At 43.5% G+C, this 24,519-nt stretch overlaps 1 protein-coding gene across 3 annotated transcripts in view; it reads right to left on the bottom strand.

Moving 5' to 3' along the window:
- The window catches only part of LOC141259321 (probable cation-transporting ATPase 13A4), a 308,876-nt gene that overhangs the window by 27,115 nt on the left and 257,242 nt on the right, over positions 1–24,519 (bottom strand). For all 3 annotated transcript variants that reach the window (XM_073675076.1, XM_073675077.1, XM_073675078.1), the window contains 6 exons: positions 21,116–21,225; positions 19,378–19,474; positions 19,037–19,109; positions 15,659–15,830; positions 9,959–10,140; positions 6,149–6,237 (listed from right to left, as the gene is read on the bottom strand). In XM_073675076.1, coding sequence (XP_073531177.1) covers positions 6,149–6,237; positions 9,959–10,140; positions 15,659–15,830; positions 19,037–19,109; positions 19,378–19,474; positions 21,116–21,225 — 723 coding nt within the window. The remainder of the gene's footprint in view (positions 1–6,148; positions 6,238–9,958; positions 10,141–15,658; positions 15,831–19,036; positions 19,110–19,377; positions 19,475–21,115; positions 21,226–24,519) is intronic.

Here is a 24,519-nt window from a genome sequence, read left to right as displayed (position 1 = left end):
ACATAATAAGGAACCCACTCGCCCAGACCAAAATTGCCAGTCTGCTTGGTGCCACCAATTCACCCAATCTGAGCGCACCAAAAAACGCTACCGAAAAGGCTAACCTAAACAATGTAGCTTCACAACTGAACAACAAGTTTCGTCTAACACTAAACCCAAACGTTCCAAGATGTTAAAAGTCACCGGTCATCTTTTATCCAGCACCTTATCTCCTCTCCTAAAGCCCCCGAGTGCTTGCTACACTAAAAAAGGACTTTGTAACATCTCTTATCCCCACTTTTGAAACAAACCATCCAATCTCCGCTGCCCTACCTACAAGAAAGAACTCCGCCATCTCCCTATCACCGACATTCTCCACTAAACCCCACTGCATTATCCAACTTTACCATACTCGCCACGATGCCTCGTAAGATGACCAGGTCTGCCTTGTAATGGACTCCGGTATTAACCGTCCCACTCCTCCATAACCAGCTGCCACAGATGCGAAGGGCATTCCTGTCCCACGTCCTCTGCCTCTGGTGCTAGCACCCGAAAATGATCCCACTGAAAACAAGACAAGGCATCTGCGATGGAATTTTGCACACCTGGAACATGGACTGCCGTAATCCAAGCGTTCAAATTAAGACAACAAAGAACAAGTTCCCTCAGCAGCCTAATCACCGAAGGAGACGAGGCCGACAAGCTGTTGATGACAGACACTACTCCCATGTTATCGCAATGAAAACGTATCCTCCTGTTCGCAAAACCCTCTCCCCAAATTGAAACCGCCACTACAATAGGAAACAATTCCCAAAACGCCAGGTTCCTTGCAAGCCACCTCTCCTTCCACCCACTCGGCCATACCCAAACACTCCAACGTCCCCTCCAATAGGCCCCATAACCAGCACCTCCTGCAGCATCTGTAAAAATCTCACAATCACGACTGCTCAAAAACTCATGCTGAATTAACGACCTGCCGTTATAATTTTCCAAAAACATTTTCCAAACCTTTAAATCCTCCTTGTGATCCTTATTTAAAGGAATGAAATGATGGGGCGCGCGCACTCCTGCTGTCGCCCTTGCCAACCCGCGACAAAATAACCTGCCCATTGGCATAATGCTGCATGCGAAATTCAAACGACCTAACAGGGATTGTAGCTCCTTCAGCGTCACCTTACGCAACCTCCTGACTCTATCGACCTCCTGCTTGAGCAAACTCAATTTATCATCAGGTAACCGACACTCCATCCTCTCCGTATCAATTAGGATGCCCAAAAAAAAAACTTAACAAGGTGCAAGGTCCCTCTGTTTATTTTTTATTTTTATTTTTATTTATTTATTTTATTTATTTATTTATTTATTTTTGCCAAAGGTATGCCAAAATGCTCCGCTACCCACACCATAGTTCCTAACAAAGTCCTACACAACAACGATTGCGGAGGGCCTATAAACAAAAAGTCATCCAAATAATGAATGACTGACTGAACTGATGCCAGGTCCCTCACCACCCATTCCAAAAAGGTACTAAACGTTTCAAACAGGGAACACGTAATTGCGCAGCCCATTGGCAAACACCTGTCCACGTAGTATTCCCCTTTCCAAAAACAACCTAACAATGGGATGCTATCCAGATGTACTGGCAGCAATCTAAAAGCCGACTCAATATCAGTTTTAGCTAGCAACGATCCTGGCCCATATCTCCGTACCCATCCCACCGCCGCATCGAATGATGATTACTCCACCGAACATAATTCCTGAGCCATGCCATCATTCACCGAAAAACCCCTTAGGGTATGACAAATGCTGAATCAAACGAAACTTATTAGCCTCTTTTTTAGGCACGACCCCCAACGGTCAAACAATCAACTTGCTGCTAGGTAAATCCTGAAACGGACCAGCCATCCTGCCCAATTCCAACCTCCTTTGCCAGCTTCACACTAACCACTCCCGGATGAAGGGAAGCCGACATCAAATTTTTTAACAGAAAAGGGGACCTCATGATCAGGAGGAGGAATTCTAAAACCCTAAAAAAAAAACATCTGAAATGTCCATAGCCTTCAACTGATCTGGATACTTACTTAGAAAGGGGGCCATCTCGTGAACCCTCACCAGAGTCACCCCCTTGACCGGTACCCATTGGCATTTTTTCCTTACCCTTCTTAAAGCATTTAGATGCTCCGTGTGAAATACCGTTGCAATGGGAGCACACATGTTTAAATTTGCAGGAGCTCCCGTACTTACACTGGCCATCATTAAATTGCCAGCAAGATCCCGCTTCCTTCTTAGAGCCTTGTGCACCCTGGCTACTTCCCCCATGTCCTGCCGATTGTTTCCCACTACCGCTGCTCCCGTGAAAGGACTGCCCATACCTCACCGGAGCCACAACTTTCAGCCACAACCCGATGTCCTTTGATCCCATCTAATCTCCGGACGGACTACCTTCCTCTGCCGATATTGCTCGTCGTATCGTAACCATGTCTGGCCCCCATAAGTACGATGAGCCTCCCCTATAGCATCCAGGTAGCAAAATAAACCTGAGCAATTATCCGGAGCTTTTTCCCCAATGACACTAGCCATTATTGCAAAAGCTTGCAACCAATTAACTAACGTCTGAGGAATGAACCTCCACCTACGCTTTTCTTCCTCCTCTTTTTGCTGTCGTCCTTTTTTCCCTTGTCCAAATTAAACTTTTCCAGAGGAAGTAGGGAAAAAATTTCTACATATTCATCAAGCCAAATTTTTTCTTTAACCTCTTTTTTTTTTTTTTTTTAAATGTGCCCAGCTGCCCCTCAAAGCACACGTATACCTCCCCTCTAGCCCTATCATCCAGTTTTATGGCATCCGCTTTATCCTTTTCTGTCTGTACAGAAACCGATACCCCCGAAGGTCCCCCTCTGTACACACCGCCGCCCTTGCCGATTCACTCCCCACCTGCGACGCCACAGGTCGACCGGGTAACCAAGCCCCCATCGGAGATAACCCTGCCTCACTGGCTCCACCAGCGTCTAAACTAGCCAGGATTTGTGACATGTTTGCCAAAAATATCCCTGAGCCCCACGACATCTGAACCACGCCTCCCCCTAACATTTACACCACAGGGCCCTGCCAACTGCCTATCCCCTACCCCATCCGCTACCGACCCCGTGGGTGACAAACCATACATAGACGCATACTCACGGAGCTGCGCAGGTGCTGTGTCCCTGCCAGCCGTACGTCCTGAGTCGTGCCGATTCCTTGGGTCATCCTGATCCTCTCCGTATTCCACTCCTCCCTCTCGCTGTTGCTCAAGGCCCGCGCCCCGGGCCTCCTCGTCACCAGGGGGGACCTGAGCATGTGCTGATGCCCCCGCAGCTCGTCTGCTGCCCGTTTCTGCACAGATCCTTCCTGCCGTCCGTGATCCAGCACGACCTCTGGACCCGGGCCCCCCAGCCCAGTCCATGCTGATCTGTGGGGGGGGCAGCCAGGCAGCTCCATGCTGCTGCCCGCCGCTCTGCTACCGTGACTCCGGTGACTGGGGCCAGGCAACTGGTCTTCAAACTGCTGCTGCCTGCCCGAAAAAACGCCATACTGTCCTCCACGGTCAATTTGACTGGCAGGCACCCCGACTGGTACATCGCCAGGTGTGCCTGCCGCGCTGCTGCTCCTCCTGGCCCCTTTTTTTTTTTAACGGCCGTCCTCCGCCCTGAGCTGCTGCTGGCCCTGGTTGCGGGGGCCAGCGTCATCGCTGCCCCACAACTTCCTGTACGGCCCGGTCACGTGCCGCAGGCACAGGAAGAGACGCGGGCCGAACTTCCGGCGAAGCCACGCCCCCGGACTGGTGACGCGGCTCTAGTGTGGGCCTTGCTTCCGGCGCGGCTCGGGCTCTATTATTGCGGCGCGCCGCCGGAGCAGGCCGCACTTCCGGTGGGGCCCTCGGTACAGACCCAGCTTGCGATCCGCTGACGGAAGCACCCACAGGCCGGCTGGGCGGATTCCTGCAGCGGCGAGCGCGGCGGCAGGGGGTTCCGCCGCCGGGCTCACCTGGCTCAGGGTCCCATGAGGGGCTCCGCAGCCTGCGTCTGCGGCACGTGGGAGTCTCTGGCAAAAGCCTCTCGGGGGGCCGCGTACTCCTTGCCATCCTTCCTGACCCCGCCGCCGATTCCTCGGATGAGCCATGCAGCAACCCTTCAAGCTGTGCCTCCAGCCACCCTCCACGCCTGGATCGAGCTGCATCCCACAGTCTGCTAAACAGAGATTCCACGGTCTCCATTACGCCCGGTCAGTGTCCAGAACAATGGGTGAGCGGTTATTAAAATTTTTTTTTTTTGTGAACTTTCTCCTGTAACTTCCCTGCCGGACTGACTAATTTCCCGCACTTTTTCTTGATATACTCACCCTCCCACCACCAACTGCCCGCCCCTCTGCTCTAATACCCAATCCTGATCCTTTATCTCAAAAATGGCACCCTTGTGGCCCATCCCGGTCATGTGGGGCTTCCATCCAGCTTCCCTTGCTTCCAGCCCCTTTCTTTAGTGATATGTGCTAGCTGTTGGGCTGTTGCTGGATTTGAAATGGGTCCAGAGCCTTCTGTGGTCTTCCATTTCAGTCCAGCCAGGGCTGATGCTGCTCAGCATCATCATCAACCCAAACACCTAGCTGGTCCACAAGATGTACAGATTGTCTCTTGGGTATTTGTGCCTAGCAATGTTAAGCATAGGTTGCTGAGGGAGACAGGGCTGTTGGAGCCTAAGTCCAGGATTCTCCGTACTGATCATGTCCGGTGACCTGGCACCGCCTGATTGGTCGCGGGTGACGCCACCAATAGTGCGAAGGTGGGCAGGGCTTAGACTTTAAAAGACCCACCCACAAACATGGCGGCGCGCTCTGATCATTGAGCAAGTGATACTGTTGTGTGGACGACTGTGTTCCACGTAGTTTCTATAGGCAGGCTAGTGGAAATAGGCAGGTAGCTCCGTCTTGCAGCTTGGATCTGCCAAAGGGGTCGCCTAACACCCCGAGCAGCCTGCAGACATCCTGTCCACGACTATCGCCTGTCAGCCACGTGGAGTAATACCCTTCAGTCCGGTAGCACGCTGGTTGGAGGCACGTGTACCCGTCGGCGTAGTAACACACGCATCCTAGCTCCGCCAGTGTAGTCCCTGTGTAGTTAACAGGGCTACAGCTACTTCCCCGGTCGCGCATCTCCCGTGCAGATAACGGAGATAGAGCGAACCACTATACCCGTTCCTGTGTGCAGAAACACGGAAGGGTTTATCATTTAAGTTGGTTGCTTTTCTTTTCACCCGGAAAGTGTTCGGCAGCAGTCCACCAGGCTGCATCGCGGACCCCGGGGTCTGTTGCGTTCCATTATAATAAAGTTGTCTGCAACCGCCCTCCTAACAGATATGTAAATGATAAAAACATGGAAATAATGAATAATGAATAGCCCCCCTGCACAATTAATAAATATGCCCCCTGCAGTGGGGGGGGTGTTGCGCAGGAATCTATTGCGCAGGCGCCAGGAAGTGACAGTGACTCCCCGGCGCCTGCGCAATAGAAACCTGCAGCGCAGTGCACAGAGAGAGGGGATGGGATGAAGCAAAGTGCGCTCTATGTGAGCGGAGCTGTGCGCATGTCTGGGAAGTCAGGGAGCACAGTGCACGTCACAGGGCTGTGCAGGGGAGGGGGGGATATGATAATTAAGCATACAGGCGGGGATTTGGGGGAATAATAAACACATAGGCGGGGAGAGCCATACAGGTAAGTATAGATTTATTTTTCTATACCCAGTATGGCCATAATAGAGGTCTGATAACTTCAAAGTGGTGACAGATTCCCTTTAATAGCATGCCAAGGAGTTTATGTACGTGATGCTAATAGTGAATAGTGTATAAATTTTGATGTTTTGGAAATTGTGTTTCCATTTATTCATCATTTGCGTATTATTAACATGTCTATCAATTCTGCAATTTCCATAACTCCACAACCTTTCCTTCTTGTTTTTTTAATTTCAGTTTTTTAGCAGTGCATAACATACTGAAATGTACCAATAATGTATTTTTTACATTAATGACAGTAAATATAGTATAAAAATGCCATTATTTTCAGTTCAGTGAAAATTCCAGGTCTACAGTAAATGAATATAATAAAAGATATTATTATTATTACTATTATTTACTGCAATACTCACTTGTAAGCCTCTATATATGCGTTCAATATCAGCAAATAGAATAAAAATACAAACTGCTAATTGTATTGGTAGAAGAATGAAAAAAATATCTGTAAAATTAGGAAAGACAATGATATTTTGTTAATACATATAATTTATTTGTGCTCTTAATCTCAGGGCCTATAACAATACACCATGAAGCGGCATATTCTGTACTTGATCTACAATTGTTAATTGAGAGATGTATGTCTCTAATCAGCTTAAGAGAGGATTCTATCATGTGATGGGGATCCTCTTGAGGACCCATGTGAATAGTTTTGGTATATAAAATTTGACAAATAGGCATCAAGCAGGGCAACCAGAAAATGTCCTAGTTTAGTCTGGACAACCTGCTGCTAAAAGTGGACAGGTAAGGTCTTAAGAAGTTGGTGCCAGAAGGAAGAACACGGCAGTAACCATGGGTAATAGGATTGAGGTCTGTGGAGCAATCCCTTTAAAGCATTTGCATACAATATTCACTCCAAAATGGTATTTCAAACGTGATGGTGTGCTCAAACCTTTTCAAAGTCCTGGTAAATGTAATTGTCCAATGGCACATACAAAGGGGAAAAAGGGTGCCCCAAGGATAAAATTTCCTGATGAAGAATGTGAAACCCTTATCAAGGTGTTTTTTTATTAGGGGAGTCGGATACTTATCAACATGATATCAGATAATGGAATTCTCACTATGTGTTGATATGGATAGGTGCATATTAATTATATCTTTGCTACGGAATTGTATTTATTATTAGTGATGAGACCCTTTTATGGGACGTACAACAAATTGATGGATCCTCTGTTTTTATGTTTTGTTTTGATTTTTTTTTATCTTCTCTCGGCTTATACAGTTATATGAAAAAGTTTGGGCACCCCTATTAATCTTAAGCTTAATGTTTTCTTAAAATTGGTGTTTTTGCAACAGCTATTTCAGTTTGATATATGCAATAACTGTTGGACACAGTAATGTTTCTGCCTTGAAATGAGGTTTATTGTACTAACAGAAAATGTGCAATCTGCATTCAAACAAAATTTGACAGGTGCATAAGTATGGGCACCCTTATCATTTTCTTGTTTTAAATACTCCTACCTACTTTTTACTGACTTACTTAAGCACTTTTTTTTGTTTTGTAACCTCATTGAGCTTTGAACTTCATAGTCAGGTGTATGCAGTCATGAGAAAAGCTACTTAAAGTGGCCACTTGCAAGTTGTTCTCCTGTTTGAATCTCCTCTGAAGAGTGGCATCATGGGCTCCTCAAAACAACTGTCAAATGATCTGAAAACAAAGATTATTCAACATAGTTGTTCAGGGGAAGGATACAAAAAGCTGTCTCAGAGATTTAACCTGTCAGTTTCCACTGTGAGGAACATAGTAAGGAAATGGAAGAACACGGGGACAGTTCTTGTTAAGGCCAGAAGTGGCAGGCCAAGAAAAACATCAGAAAGACAGAGAAGAAGAATGGTGAGATCAGTCAAGGACAATCCTCATACCACCTCCAGAGAGCTGCAGCATCAACTTGCTGCAGATGGTGTCACTGTGCATCGGTCAACTATACAATGCACTTTACACAAGGAGAAGCTGTATGGGAGAGTGATGCAAAAGAAGACGTTTCTGCAATCACGCCACAAACAGAGTCGGCTGAGGAATGCAAAAGCAGATTTGGAGAAGCCAATTTCTTTTTGGAAGAAGGTCCTGTGGACTGATGAAACCAAGATTGAGTTGTTTGGTCATACAAAAAGGCGTTATGTATGGTGGCAAAAAAACACAGCATTCCAAGAAAAACACTTGCTACCCACAGTAAAATTTGGTGGAGGTTCCATCATGCTTTGGGGCTGTGTGGCCAATGCCAGCACCGGGAATCTTGTTAAAGTTGAGGGATGCATGGATTCCACTCAGTATCAGCAGATTCTTGACAATAATGTTCAAGAATTAGTGATAAAGTTGAAGTTACGCAGGGGATGGATCTTTCAGCGAGACAATGATCCAAAACACCGCTCCAAATCTACTCAGGCATTCATGCAGAGGAACAATTACAATGTTCTGGAATGGCCATCCCAGTCCCCAGACCTGAATATCATTGAACATCTGTGGGATCATTTGAAGAGGGCTGTCCATGCTCGGCGACCATCAAACTTAACTGAACTGGAATTGTTTTGTAAAGAGGAATGGTCAAAAATACCCTCATCCAGGATCCAGGAACTCATTAAAAGCTACAGGAAGCAACTAGAGGCTGTTATTTTTGCAAAAGGAGGATCTACTAAATATTAATGTCACTTTTCTGGTGAGGTGCCCATACTTATGCACCTGTCAAATTTTGTTTGAATGCAGATTGCACATTTTCTGTTAGTACAATAAACCTCATATCAAGGCAGAAACATTACTGTGTCCAACAGTTATTACATATATCAAACTGAAATAGCTCTTGCAAAAACACCAATTTTTATAAAACATTAAGCTTAAGATTAATAGGGGTGCCCAAACTTTTTCATATAACTGTATGTTGTATGTGTGATTAAGAAGCAGGAAGAGGTAGAAAATCCTGCTTCATAAACTTTTTAAAAAAATATATATTTTCTTTATTGGTGAATAACAGTAATCCAAATAAAAATGGTTAAAATTTCAAATTCATAGCATGGTTACAGAATCCATCGACAAGGCAAATTATAGATCTATGGGTTTTGGGTGTATTTCTCCCAAAATTTGTTTTGTGACAAATAAATTTACGTGAATCTCAATGCTGGAAAACTTGTAATTGCTCAGAAAATACATGTAGGGGAGAGATGAAAGAGATAACCATGCTGAACAAAAGAGCTTACACACTGCAGTAGAGAGAAAGAGTGAGTAAACACTCCAATGGCCATTAAAGCATACACAATACAGAAGAGAGAGCGAGAAAGGACCCTGCCGATTATAAGAGCTTACACATTACAAAGAGAGAGGGACTTATCCAGTAACTCTAGAGATGGAAAACAACTCTGCCATATAAACTGTGCTCCATTCGAAACTGTGATGGCCCAGGTACTGGCCACCACTGTATAAGGTATGATAATCCGTAAGAGGTTATAGCAACAGGGCATTATTGGGAGGACCAAGTGGCAGCACAAAATGATGCTTCTGCAGTATGGGTAAAGGTGTCTGGCAGGGATTCTTTTTTTGTGAACTGCAAATTGAATCTCAAAATGTTTGAATTCAAGTGAGACCACGAACTTCAGGAGATTTGACTTGAATTTGATCTTCCATGGATTGATCCACTTAACTCTTACTATTACTCATGGTCAGAATGTAGTTTGAGTATTAACTAATAAAGTACTTGAAGAGCTTTCAACATACATCTTTTCATGCAAATAATTTTGACCCCGATTCATCAAGACCAGTTATTTTCACGGCAGCAAGGGACATGCTGGAGTCAGATGCTCCTGAGTCATTATAGGTGCAAGCCCTTGATTGTTTGATAAGTGGCGTGCGCCTTCATGCTACTCGTCACAAGTCTTACTCAAGTCATTGACTATAGTTAGATGTCTGTCATAAGGAGTGCTATAGCTCTTCATGATTTAGACATGCTGTGGTGTCACACCCCCATCCCATCACAGGTTCACCCATTTTGTCACAGCTGGTGAAACTGGGGTGAAAACACCAAAAGTTGCATCATTTTTGTGCAGCTCACTGTTGTGCAAAAATGTAGCAACTTTTCAAAACAATTTATACCAGAATTCTAGTAAAATCGTTTTGATGAATCGAGGCCTTTTTTCAAAATCATATTTGTTTTACTTGTTCCAAAGTTCTTTATACTTACAGTTAGTATATATAGGTTTTCGGAATGGTTTTCCCTTGGAGAACACAAAAGCAACAACCACACAGCTAATAGTTGTTACCGACCACAGTGTTGTGGTTTCATAGCTCTCATACTCAGAATATTCCGGAAATTCTGTGCTCCCATTTGTAAAGCTGAAATTACTAGTACTAGCTACACAAGCACTATAACAGAGCAAAGAAATAATCCCATAAACATAAGAATAATACAAATCAGACAATTATTATGATTTATCTATGACAGTAGAGTATCCAAATGAAAACTTCTCAAAATACCAATATGTGAGCAGGGCTGTGGAGTTGTGGAGTCGGAGTCGATGTCAAATTTGGTGGAGTCGGAATCAGAGTCGGTGTAAAATGGACCGACTCCAACTCTTAAAATATATAATAAATTGGGTACAGTAGTTCAATGCAGTTTGTGGGGAATATTTTTTATAAGAATTTGGGAAAGTTATGAAATGTCCTATAAATGTCTGTCCTATTCCTGATCTAAGGGTCTAGACTTTTAGCTGAGATTAATCTGAGCTACAGTAAATTTATCACTTAAACATGAGCCATGTATGAGGGAGTCGGAGTCGCGGAGTTGGAGTTGGAGTCAGTGTCATGGAAATTGAGGAATCGGAGTCGGAGTTGGAGGTTTGGCTTACCGACTCCACAGCTCTGTATGTGAGGAAAATCACTTTGCTCCCAAAACACGAAACGTGTACTCCTGTGTGACCAGATATGCTTACAAATCTCTAGTGAAGTGTATTGATCTGCATATTATGCAAGTACGGCACATTTTTATTTTTACTGATTGCTAATGGAAACAGCAAACAAAAATGTCCACAGAAACATCTGTAGTGGCTATGCTGAGCATCTTCACTAAGGTGGGACATTATTATTTTTTTTTTTTACATCAGAGTATAGTGGAAATGATACATTTCTCTGAATGGAAATCTCCAGAAAACTATGCAGACATTAAGTCAGTAGAGAATAGTGCTTGATTTGAGCTGTAAGTTATACAGAATTATGAATGTAGCTGTGGACTATAATGTACACTATAATTTAGGATCAGTACAAGGTAAACAAAGAAATATACTCAATGATGCTCAGCTTTTTATGTAGGGATTATCTAGATATAACTTATATAAGCGCTGTGGAATATGTTATAGAGTTGTGCTCAAAAGTTTACATACGCCTGCAGAATTTTTGCTTTCTTGGCCTTGTTTCAGAGAATATGAATGATAACAAAAAATCTTTTTCTCCACTCATGGTTATTGGTTGGGTGAAGTCATTTATTGTCAAACTACTGTGTTTTCTCTTTAAATCTTAATGACAACCAAAAATATCCAAATGACCCTGATCAAAAGTTCACATACCCAGTTCTTCATAACATGTATTTGTGGCGCCCCTGAGGGTTCAGTCGCCACAGAGTTATTGCATCTCATCCAGAGGTGTGGTATCTCACTCTCAGGTAAGGAAGGAGTACGGCTCAGGACCCTAACACTACATCCACTACACCACATTTCCGGGGGACAGGGCGAGATTGCTCCTATGGGAGAGCACAGTCCCTGATCCCTGGCTGGAGTGAGGGGAACCACCTAGAGAGAGGGAAATAGGTAGTGGATGGGTGGAGGACGTAGATCCTGGGAGCACTGGAGTAGGAGTATAAGTATGGGAACCATCTAAGTTTAGTGTGGTCAGTCAGAGGAGTCAGTGTCAGGAGCAGGGGCTCTGTACGTGCTCTGCTCCACAGGCAGGCCTAGTCAAGAGGCGTGAGCCTGAAGGGAGAGAAGAGGGGAAAGAGGGAGCAGGAAGGCTCCAGGACAGGAACCGAAGGGACCCTAGGGGTACGGGCCGTGCAGCAAGCCACCCGCACGCCCGCTGCTGCCAGGAGGTAGGGGGGTCAGGCCAGAAGAAGGGAACCGGATCCCTCAACCAGCAGAGACTACAGGGCTCAACTGGGAACCGGAGGCTGCAGCACTTCAAGTACAGCAGGCCGTCCACATCAGCCACTAGGAAAGTAGCCACATAGGGTCAGGGGATGGAACACACATCACCCACCAAGGCCCGAGGACACTGGACAGAGGTGCCGCTAGGTGTGAAGTACGAGGAGAGAGGCCAGAGAGGACACACAAAAGGGGGTCCTGCTAAATGCTCCAGAGATACCTGAGGGTCGACCGAGCCCCTTACTGCGTGAGCACAGGATGCCGTGGGCTCTTACACTGGCCCTGTAAGTGGAACTGCTTAAACCGTGAGTAAAGGATCTGGGACTGCATTATCTGGACTCTGTGATCATTATTGCACCGAGGCACATTGCACCATCACCACCATCATCCATACACGCTGCCTTGAAGCTACACTCTTCCTGCGGGGAGTTGCATTACCTTGCTGCACATACCACCAGCTTCAGCGGACTGCTCCGCAGCGGCGGTTCCCAAATAACCGCATTCCACAGGTGGCGTAGTCGGACTATTTAAAACAGATACACATAGACTACCCCTGGTTTGACCGCCCTAGGTCACGGACCGGGTCACCGCCACGGTGACTACAACCCCCAGCATCTACAAGGCCCAACTCCTGGTATCCCCACGGCCCAGGGGGCGCGTCATATTGCCCCCCTCTAACATCAATGACAGCTTGAAGTCTTTTGTGGTAGTTGTGGATGAGGTTCTTTATTTTCTCAGATGGTAAAGCTGCCCATTCTTCTTGGCAAAAAAAACTCCAGTTCCTGTAAATTCCTGGGGTGTCTAGCATGAACTGCGTGCTTGAGATCTCCCCAGAGTGGCTCAATGATATTGAGGTCAGGAGACTGAGACGGCCACTCCAGAACCTTCACTTTGTTCTGCTGTAGCCAATGACAGGTCGACTTGGCCTTGTTTTTTTGATCATTGTCATGTTGGAACGTCCACGTACGTCCCATGCGCAGTTTCCGGGCTGATGAGTGCAAATGTGCCTCCAGTATTTGCTGATAACGTGCTGCATTCATCTTTCCTTCAACTTTTACCAAGTTTCCTGTGCCTTTGTAGCTCATACATACCCAAAACATCAGCAATCCACTTCCGTGCTTTGCAGTAGGAATGGTGTTCCTTTCATCATAGGCCTTGTTGACCTCTCTCCAAATGTAACGTTTATGGTTGTGGCCAAAAAGTTCAATTTTGGTCTCATCACTCCAAATTACCTTGTGCCAGAAGTTTTGAGGCTTGTGTTGTTTGGCATATTGTAGGCGAGATACTTTGTGGCATTTGCACAGTAATGGCTTTCTTCTGGTGACTCGATCATACAGCCCATTTTTCTTCAAGTGCTTCCTTACTGTGCATCTTGAAACACACTGCTAGTTTTCAGAGAGTCCTGAATTTCAGCTGATGGTTTTTGTGGGATTTTCTTTGCACCCCGAACAATTTTTCTGGCAGTTGTGGCCGAAATCTTTGTTGGTCTACCTGACCGTGGTTTGGTTTTTACATAGCCCCTGATTTTCCATTTGTTAATCACAGTTTGAATGCTGCTGACTGGCATTATCAATTCTTTGGATATCTTTTTGTATCACTTTCCTGTTTTGATACAGTTCAACTGCCTTTTCCCGTAGATCCGTTGACAATTCTTTTGCTTTCTCCATGACTCACAATCCAGAAACATCAGTGACTGGATGAAAGATGCAAGAGTCTGTCTGGATCCCAGAAGCTCACTCATCTTTTATGCACACACACTGATTACAAGCAAACATGTCACAGGTGAGGATATTACCTTTAGTAGCCATTCAAACCCATTTGTGTCAAATTCTGTGCATGTTATCAGGCCAAAATCACAGGGTATGTGAACTTTTGATCAGGGTCATTTGGATGTTTTTGGTTGTCATTAAGACTTAAAAAGAGAAAACACAGTAGTTTGACAATATATGGCTTCAGCGAATAAATAACCATGAGTGGAGAAAGTGTTTTATTCTTATCATTCATATTCTCTGAAACAAGGCCAAGAAAGCAAAAATTCTGCAGGGGTATGTAAACTTTTAGCACAATTGTATAAATAACTGAAGATTATTATACAAGTGGACCTATTATATACAGTACCTAAATTACTATACTAGGCAATGGCTTTTATTTTCTAATATCTTGTCGTTCTTGGATTTGTTTGCAATGTAATAAGAAGAGATTCTAAAGGCCCCCCACCATTTATATTAGACTAATGTCGGCCGCCCCTGCAGAGATTTATGGGTTCAGCCAACACTAATGTCTAATGGGGCTACAGCCAACTGATTGTCAAGGAAGATGTTGATCAGGTATGTCCGATTTCGGACTACCGATAACTTATCTTCAGCAGAATAAAGCAATCAGCAGAGATGTCTCAGAGAAGAAGAGAGTGAATGAGTGGTTCTGTGTATGGGAGAGCCAGCTGAGATGGCTGTCAGGCAAACGATTGGCCGAAGCATCGTTTGGCCAGTAACCATCTAATGTGTAGGGGAGCATGAACAGTAGAGTACGAGGTAAGTCTAAAGCCTAGCTATAATAAAAGTACAACTTAAAGCAGGCAGTGCTCGGTTAAGAACAGTCTCACCGTAGACATTCACAGAGTATAGGCAACCATCTTTACTCTGCAGACTGGGTCTACTTAACAGCCATAGATGAATATATAATTTGCATAATTTACACAGTAGCACAGGCCTCTTAGCTCTATTTGAGAAAATAGGTCTACATTAGACATCAAATCTCAATTTTTATCTAATAACACTTTGACTAAAATAACAGATAAGTTGGCTCCAAACTGGGTCTTCACTTCACATTGGTTAAACGGTTCTGCGAGAAATGTCCTAAAATACCTGGTCTGGAGAAGAGGAGACACTCTTCCAGGCCCGGGTACCATAGTACCTGTAGTTAAAAAATAATTAAAATAAAAAAAAACATTATACTCACCTTCTGATGGCCCCTGGTCTCCTGTACGGTGCGTCCGGTGTCTTTGGCGGCTCGCGGTGGTGTAAAAGGACCTTCCATGACGTCATTTAATCATGTGACAGGTCACGCGACCGCTGATGTCGGCGGTCGCGTGACCTGTCACATGATTAAATGACGTCATGGAAGGTCCTTTTACACCACCGCGAGCCGCCAAAGACACCGGACGCACCGTACAGGAGACCAGGGGCCATCAGAAGGTGAGTATAATGTTTTTGTTTTTTTGTTTTTTTACCATTTTTATTCTTTTTTTTAACTATTAACTTGGTCACACTTTATAAATCCATGAAGGTTGCATGGAATTATATAGTGTGACCAAGTTGTCAAGCACTTTTCCAAGTGATGCTAAAATCGCTTGGAAAAGTGCTTGATAACCCGCATGCGGAAATGTGTGCAAAAACTCTTGACAAACGTTTCTACCTGGCAGGAAAAATGCATGTAAAATCCACATGCGTTTTTCCTGCCAGGGAGATGAAGAAAAAATCCAGAGCATTTCTGCTTCGTGGGCACTTAGCCTAAGACTAAGTGCAGGTAACTTAGTGACACCAATCCTGCACTGCAAATAAAAAGAACACTGGAGTGGTGCTTTAACATAAGCTAAGATTGTATTTTGGATATGCAGAGATGAAGCTAGGCTTTCTGTAACTGAGGAAAAACATACACACTTTCAACTTGTATCTAATTATCATTATGCTGCCTAAGCAGCTTGTTGGTGCCTCCCCGACAACAAGCTATGCCCCTGGTCAATGGGAATATACCTGTAGTTAGATGTGCTGTACCATGGCTGCTTCTGTACAATTACAAAGGCACAGATCTGAATGGCCATATTTAGAAGAATGTTAAACATCACAGATAACAGGAGAGGAGGTGATATGAGCTGTGCTGGAGGTCTGTATGGAGCCAGTTTTGGATAAGCTTGTGTTAAACTCACTGTTATAAGATAGGTAGAGAAAAAGGTACAATAAAATTAATGTGCAACATTTAACATATGTTCATGTCAATTAACTGTTAGACCCCAGCAAAGCTAGATCAGGTCTCCTCAAATTCAGACCAGATTGTCATGAAGTGTTAATTTGTTGTTGTTTTTTAAAGTAAACTCCTGGCAAAATGCTCTGACGCAACATTATCCTGACTATATTACATGACTGTACTATGAAAATGTGCAATACCTTACAAAGGACCCATTGTATTATCACTGTTGAGCTCATAGACCTTCACATAAGACTGTATCAAATCAGAACACATGGTATTATTTCAAAAGTTCTGGTTGTTGACAATAAACCACCATAAGAATGTAACAATCAATTGGTGGCCACTGTTCAAATTCTCTACAAAGTTATTGTCCAGTATGAATAAATGGGTGCAGCCTGACTCGCCTGCTGATGGTATTCTTTACTAAAGAATTACAGTACTAAGGTAATTAAATACTAAAACAGTGCAGCCCTATAAATAAAACATAAGCTTATTTATTATGCTGAGGCTTAAGTGCTCTAATATTAATATTGATTCTTCTAATTAGTGAGCAAGTAGGAGTATGTGTGCATTGGTTGAATAGGAATGTAACTTTGTAAGCATTTAAACAAAAGCCCTGATACCATATAAAGGCAAATTTCTACCTCCTTTTGTTGTCACAGTCAATGTTCTACAGTATGTGATTATATGTAGATGATGTGGTAATATTGATGTGGCACCTACACAGTGGCTTATGCAAGGCATCAAACTGAAACTCTTTGTTGTTTCATTGAAACAGTTGAGCCTATTAACGTTTCTGGGCAGTATATATCCATTGTTAGCGCATACTCTCACAGCTCACATTTCTTATCCAAAAAACCCTCCCATTAATTTTTTTTATTGCCAAAACCTGTGTAATTGTGCGTGTACTTGTAGAGCCGGAGTCCCTGCATGCTCTCCATCCTCCTCACCCTCGGCTGGGATGCCAACTCATTCATAGCCATGGCCCTCATCCTGCCCTTCCTCCCCCTCTTGCTGCTTTCTGAGGTCTGTGCACACCTGGGCACTGCACTTAGGGCACGAGCGCTCCCAGTCTCTTAAAGAGACAGCACACACCGTCATAAAGAGTCCTCAGCCTATGGCTTGGAGACACCTATTATTTAAGGCACCTCCACTTGTTGGGAGGTGCCTGAGCCATGTGTATTGTCTGCTTATTTGCATGCTTCCTAGTTCTCAGGACCCCTGTCCTGGTTTATCTTCCAGTACCTGTGTTTATCTGCCTGTGCCTGCCTGTATACCAGCCATACCTGCCTGTAAATGCCGTGCCCATTTGTATACCAGCTGTATCTGCCTGCACTTGCCGTGCCAGTCTGTATATTAGACATATCTGCCTGCACCAGCCCTGCCAGTCTGTATACCAGCCGTACCTGCCTGCACCTGCCTTGCCAGTCTGTATATTAGCCATACCGGTCTACACCTGCCTTCTCCTCCAGTGTTCCTGCCAGTACTAGCCAAGTCTATCCATTCGTGGCCATTCCAACTACCTGCCCCTTTGGGGGTCATCTGCCGTGTGTCTGAGATATTCACAATATCCATATGGAAGGAAAAATGTACTGTTATTCACATACATGCAAGCGGTAACAAGCAAGACCTAGTAAACTGGTATATTTGCCTTATACTCCCAACAATATATGCCTTAAAAACTGAAGATATGCTAGAGAAAAAATAATAATCATAATAGTTAGATGTCACCAACATTGATTAAAAAAACAAAAACATTTATAGAAACAAAGAAAGAGATATGATTGTAACCTTTAAACACAACAAATAAGTAAAACCACGCATCGAAGCACAAGCGCTTCAAATGAACAGGTGATGGTTAGGATTCACAAGCGCTAAAGTTTACAACAAATTGTTGCATAAAATACAATTCCACAGATAAACATGATAAAAATAATATCAATTGATGCATTTAAATCAATGTTAAAGTGGTGATCCAAAAATTAGCATGAATCCATACATCATAATAGATTGAGATAAAGATAAAGATTCTCTCTTTCATGAAACAAAACTACAAAAATATGTTCAAATTTTATTGTTCATTCAATCCTTTGTAACCCTTTTTTTGCTTGCATTATTGTTCCGAATCACCTTTGGACACCAATCAGGTGCCAATAATACTTTTCACAAAAAGTTCCACAAGATTTAAGATATTTTCACACCTGTACCAATTATATCCTAAGGGGTAATTCTCATTTCTGATTTTTTTCCTCTGACTGAGTGGTCATTACAAAAGCACAAAGACTTAGCCAATGTTGATCTCTGTGTTAGATCGCCAATGCAAGTGTATAGGTCCATGAAAAAAATGAAAGGAAAAACATGAAAAACTGCCATCAATGTTTTTTTAATCTGCGAATAACTGATGAAACCTTGATCAATCACGGATGGTAAAAGCTGACACACTCATCAAACTCTGATGAATGTCAGACCGTTTTTGTGCATGACTCCTGGTGACGGAAGGAGTCGGGTGTTAATGCTGGCCCTGGGCTTGCAGGAGGGCGTGTTTGGAGGTGCAACGCTGGGGGGCTATGCTGCGAGCCCAGGCTGGTGCTCGGCAGGGCTCAATGCTGTGGGGTGATGCTGCGAGTCCCATCCCAGGCTGGTAGAAGGGAAGAAGGGAGTATTCGGCAGAGGGATCTCAATCTGTGCAAGCGCCGCCTCCAGCGGCAATTTTCCTGGAGACCGCCTCAATGAAACCATGTAAGTGTGGAGGCTTTCACAAATGTTGGCAGGGCCCCCGCACTCCCGAGTACTGCCGAGCACCACCGAACACCCCCTTCTACCAGCCTGGGATGGGACTCGCAGCATCACCCCACAGCATTGCATCTCCTGTAACCTCGCTCCACCACCACCGGCACCCTACCCCCCGCCGGTAAGCTGAATTTGGACTGTAAGACGGAACCTCAATTGACGCATTACATTTTTTTCCCTATTTTCCTCCTGAAAATTTGGGGAGCATCTTATGGTCCAGTGCATCTTATGGTCCAAAAAATACAGTACATTTTATTATGAACTTCCATTATTTCCAAGCAGCTGATTATTGCAGGAAAGAAATAGCAGTCATTGGCTATTAGTAGACCAAATTCTGACTGGTTAATTAATACATTTGCAAGTGACTAACATACTTGTCAAACAAACCAACACTGTCACTCCAACGTCCTGAATAAGGTATTGGTACAGACCCACAGATTTTAGTTGCTGTAAGAGAAGAAAAGTACTATTTACTACATTACAGTTTTCTTAATTGATTGGGTCATATGATTGAGATTTTATGAAATCAGATGTGATAAGATTATTAAACAACAAATTGTGCATCATGGCAAGTAACATTTACTTAGCAAACACACAACTCAACTTACATTGTTTGCATATTCCACTGTGAATTTCCAAGTATGATTTACCAACACAGAACAACAAATAGTATACATGATTAACTGACCGTGAAAGGAAATATAGAGTGTCTTACCCAGTAGAGTAGTAGCAGACAAATAAATTGTATCATTGCGTACAGTGTTACATACTTGAAGACAGCAAAAGAACTGACCAATGCAGCCCGACCTTCCCTATACAATCACAGAAGAACAGAAGTTCATTATGCTAGCACAGACTCAACTGATACCGATTAATTCTATCTCCGTCATCACTGAAGTTAAAGGGGTGGTATGGCTTGAACATTCCCAACTGATTAGAAAGGACCCCAGCTCTATCTGACAGTAAATGCTCAAAGGGAAGCTAAAGTATCTTCAGAAAATGACGTACTGTTTAAATCAGGTTCACGTGGTAAATATATCTTTTAAAAACTTTTTTTGCAATTTATTTATTGTTATGACATGTCTCAATCTGTATTTAAAATAAAAATAGATATCTTGTAATTTTCACACTGACCACTGGGGCTTTTTAGGCTCCAACTTCTAGCACATGTACATAACTGTTCTCTTCTTTGCTCCCCAGTGTTCTGCCCTTCTTTGGGGATATTCTGCACAGGTACCATTCCCAGTGTTCTCCAGCGCACGTCTAATCAGCTTGTTGGAACATTGGGAATGGCATCTGCGCAGCAGACACTTGATGTGTGTTCCCATAGAAGGGTGGAAAACTGTAGTGGAAAGAAGGCAACAGTTATGCTCAACCACAATATTTCCTCTGACTCTAAAGTGGCCGACAATAAAGAGACAGGGTGATGCTGTTGGGAGGCGAGATATATTCCAGTTAAAGTGCGGAGGCAGAGTTATCTTCTGGACAACATCCTTCCCATTGCTTGGAAGAGGTCATTTACATAAAGTGATAAAAGATGATTTCTCAGCTACACTCATCTGATATGAGGCATATAGGGATGACTTTTTTCAGCAGTCTATAATCTGTAGGCCCATATTAATAGTGTAGATAGGTCAAATGTGGTGACAGATTCCCTTTAAGGCCACCATACACATTACATGGCTGTTGACCAAATGAAGAATCAATCATTTGGCCGACAACCATCTCGGCCAGCTCTCCCAAACACAGGAGTGCTTGTTCGACTGAGCACTCCTGTGTTCTATATGATAGAGCCAAACTTGTATCCGGCAGACAATACGATCGTGAGTCCGAAATCGCAAATCTGTTTCCCCTAATACAGTGTCGGTGAACCTGTCAATATTAGCTGGTTTGCCCAATATTAGTATAATGTGTATGCTTTAGAGTTCACCTACATAGTCCAAAAAGGTTATTATCTAAACTAGGTTTGTTGATGGGAGGGCAACAATTATCAATTTTCAAAACTAGACATTCGCCTAAATGACAATGGCAGAATTACATGATATTCCTAGATTCCATCATTAGATTATTTAATGTTTCAAGCCACATTCAAAAATTAAGGAAAACGATTATTTGGAACTGGTTAGTGAAACTAATGAACCATTTGCTTCACATGTCATTTTCCTAATCAACTCTTGAAGCCACAGAGTTATCACTTCATCACTCATGATTTGTTTTCTGGCAGAACTTTAAATAAGATTCAAAAACTATTTAGTGATCTCATTATAAGGGATTGGGCAAGGTGGTGGCATCTCATATTTCAGCCAGAAGCGTCATGGTTGACAAAATTAATGCATGTAAACTATAATTGTGGATTTCATACATACCTGCAGAATATTTATCATGACTAATGCAGAGGAAACAAAGAGTAATTCAAGGAAACAATATGAATATGTTCACAATGAGAAACATACTTAATAAGCTCAGGAACGCATTGAATATTTGTTGTTTGAGATGTGAAAGGTGATGCCACAGATGCCTCTTGCTCAGACAGAGATATCCCAGCATGTGCCACTTTTAAAGCCTACAACAGCAAATGGTGCATTTATAAAATGGTCTTTCCAGGCAAATTCTGGATCATATATTGTACTTACATTACACTGTAAAATTATTGACTTTATTAAAGAAAAAATGGGCGTTTCTTAGCTGAAAGGGATATGGTCAGGTATTCCTGACAGATAAACTCCAGAAAGTGGTGTATACAAGAAATTCAGTACAGCTCATAATTGAAGTAGATTTCAGAATGTAGCGCATAAGCCTATAGATTTGCCCAAATGAAGGTTCTGCAACTCTTAAAAAATTAGGCAAATATTACAATAGCTGACTTAATTTTTTATAAATCAGCCCAAAAGATTTTAGATTTCTAAAGAGCCAGTATATATACTGTACATGAACATGAAAACTGGTGGATTGATGATAGTTCCAGTCAAAACTATAGAATATACCAACAAAAATGTTATGTTTAGTAACAACTTTAGTTCTGTTGGTTTTGTTCACATATCTAGTTTGTCATTTTCTGAGATTTGTAATGTTTTGATTTTTTGAAACACGGAACGGTATGAGATTTTATTGATATAATTTTGAAATAGATATGACATTTTGATCACTTACAACTAGTGTTGAGCGATACCTTCCGATATCAGGAAATATCGTATCGGATTGGATCGGGCCGATACCCAAAAAGTATCGGATATCGCCGATTCCGATACCGGAAACCAATGCAAGTCAATGGGACACAAATATCGGAATGAAAATAAACCCTTTCTTTCCTTGTAGGTTAATTCTACATGAAGTAAAACAACTAAGAATAATGTAGAATGACATGAAAAGCCGGCAATTCATCAGCGGCATTCACCGGTACCCGACAATTTACAACAGAAAGAATAGAGCTTCACACATAGATTAGATAGATAGAAACATGTCAGTCACATATATATGAAGTACAGTGACAGTGTTGCTTACTGTACTTGTCATTTAGTGTAAAGGATTTATTAAAAAAAATATTAGTGTTTTCGTGCACCGTCTCTTTAAAAAAGCCGGCCGGCAATTCAGCATCTGTACCCGACAATTTATAACAGACAGAATAGAGCTTCACACATAGATTAGATAGATAGAAACATGTCAGTCACATATATAAGAAGTACAGTGACAGTGTTGCTTACAGAACTTGTCATTTAGTGTAAAGGATTTATTTAAAAAAATAATAGTGTTTTCATGCACCGTCTCTTTAAGAAAGCCGGCCGGCAATTCAGCATCTGTACCCGACAATTTAGAATAGAAGGAATAGAGAATCACACATAGATTAGATAGATAGAAACATGTCAGTCACATATATATGAAGTACAGTGACAGTGTTGATTACTGTACTTGTCATTTAGTGTTAAAATAAAGGATTTATTTAAAAAAAAATTGGCGTGGGGTTCCCCTTAATTTTAGGCTCTAGCGGAGGTTAAGCAGACAGCTGGGGCAAATGTTTGAAGCCTGGGAAGGGGGTAATACCCACGGAGCTTCCCAGGCTACTAATATCAGCCCCCAGCTGAATACCTAGCCTTTACTAGCTATTAAAATGGGGGACCCCCCCAAAAAAATGACGTGGGGTCCCCCCTAATTTAATAGCTAGCACAGGCTAGGCAGACAGCTGGGGGCTGATATTAATAGCCCAGGAAGGGTGCCATGAATATTGGCCCCCTCCCAGGCTAGAAACACCAGCCGTCAGCCGCCCCAGAAATGGCGCATCCATAGGATGCGCCAATTCTGGCACTTAGCCTCGCTCTTCCACGCTGCCCTGGTGCGGTGGCAGGGGGTAATAGGGTTGGGGTTGATGTCAGCTTATAATGCCAGCTGACATCAAGCCCAGGTTAGTAATGGAGAGGCGTCTATAAGACACCCCCATTACTAACCCCATAGTCAAAGTTAAAAGAAAACACAAACACCCAGAGTAAAGTCCTTTAATTGAAATAAAGACACAATTCTTTATTGTTCTAAATTAAACCATACTTACCATCACGCCCATTCCAGCTGAAGCCAACGATCTCCTGCAATAAAAGAAAAATAATAAAGCAACCTCATCCTTACCTTTCGATGGTTCCCAGGACAGCTCCAGCTCTGCTACATCGAGATGACAGGCTGGACCGCAGCAGAAAGCTGCCATCCAGCCTGTCATCCCGCAGACACTGAGAAGCGCAGGCATGCTTGCGCTCCTCAGTGTCTCTCTGTGACGTCATCCAGATGAGCCGAGTTCATGTCCAATGAACTCAGCTCACCTCATGCACGTCACTGACAGCGTGGGAAAATTCTCCTGCACTCAGCGCTTCAGCGTGAGAATTCTCCCACGCTGTCAGTGACATACATGAGGTGAGGTCATGTCCAATGAACTCAGCTCACCTCATGCACGTCACTGACAGCGTGGGAAAATTCTCACGCTGAAGTGCTGAGTGCAGGAGAATTTTCCCACGCTGTCAGTGACGTACATGAAGTGAGCGGAGTTCATTGGACATGACCTCGGCTCATCTGGATGCCGTCACAGCCAGACACTGAGGAGTGGAAGTATGCCTGCGCTTCTCAGTGTCTGCGGGATGACAGGATGGATGGCAGCGTTCTGCTGCGGTCCAGCCTGTCATCTCGATGTAGCAGAGCTGAAGCTGTCGTGGGAGCCATGGAAAGGTAAGGATGAGGTTGCTTTATTATTTTACTTTTATTGCAGGAGATCGTTGGCTTCAGCTGGAATGGGCGTGGTGGTAAGTATGGTTTAATTTAGAACAATAAAGAATTGTGTGTTTATTTCAATTAAAGGACTTTTTTCTGGGTGTTGTGTTTTTTTAAATACTTTACTAGAAATTCATGGTGGTCATGTCTAATATTGGCGTGACCCCATGAATTTTGGGCTTAGGGCCAGCTGATAATGCCAAGCTGGCCTTAACCCCTTTATTACCCAGTGAGCCACCGCACCAGGGCCCTGGATGAGTTGGGTACAGCGCCAGAAGATGGCGCTTCTATGAACGCGCCATTTTCTGGGGCGGCTGCGGACTGCAATTTGCAGCGGGGGTGGCCCAGAAAGCTTGGGTCTCCCTGCGCTGCGGATTCCAGCCCCCAGCTGCCTAGTTGTATCTGGCTGGGCACAAAAATAGGGCGAAGCCCCACGCATTTTTTTTTAAAATTATTTCATGAAATTCATGGAATAATTAAGAAAAAAAGGGCTTCCCTATATTGTTGTGTCCAACCAGGTACAAATAGGCAGCTGGTGGTTGGGGGCAGCCCATTCCTGCCTGCTGTACCTGGCTGGACACAAATATAGTGCGAAGCCCCACGTCAATTTTTT

Source organism: Phyllobates terribilis, unplaced genomic scaffold, assembly GCF_046119375.1.
Source record: "Phyllobates terribilis strain yellow unplaced genomic scaffold, ASM4611937v1 Scaffold_3__8_contigs__length_932513732, whole genome shotgun sequence".
Taxonomy (NCBI): Eukaryota; Metazoa; Chordata; class Amphibia; order Anura; family Dendrobatidae; genus Phyllobates; species Phyllobates terribilis.
This window is presented reverse-complemented; position numbering and strand designations above follow the sequence as displayed.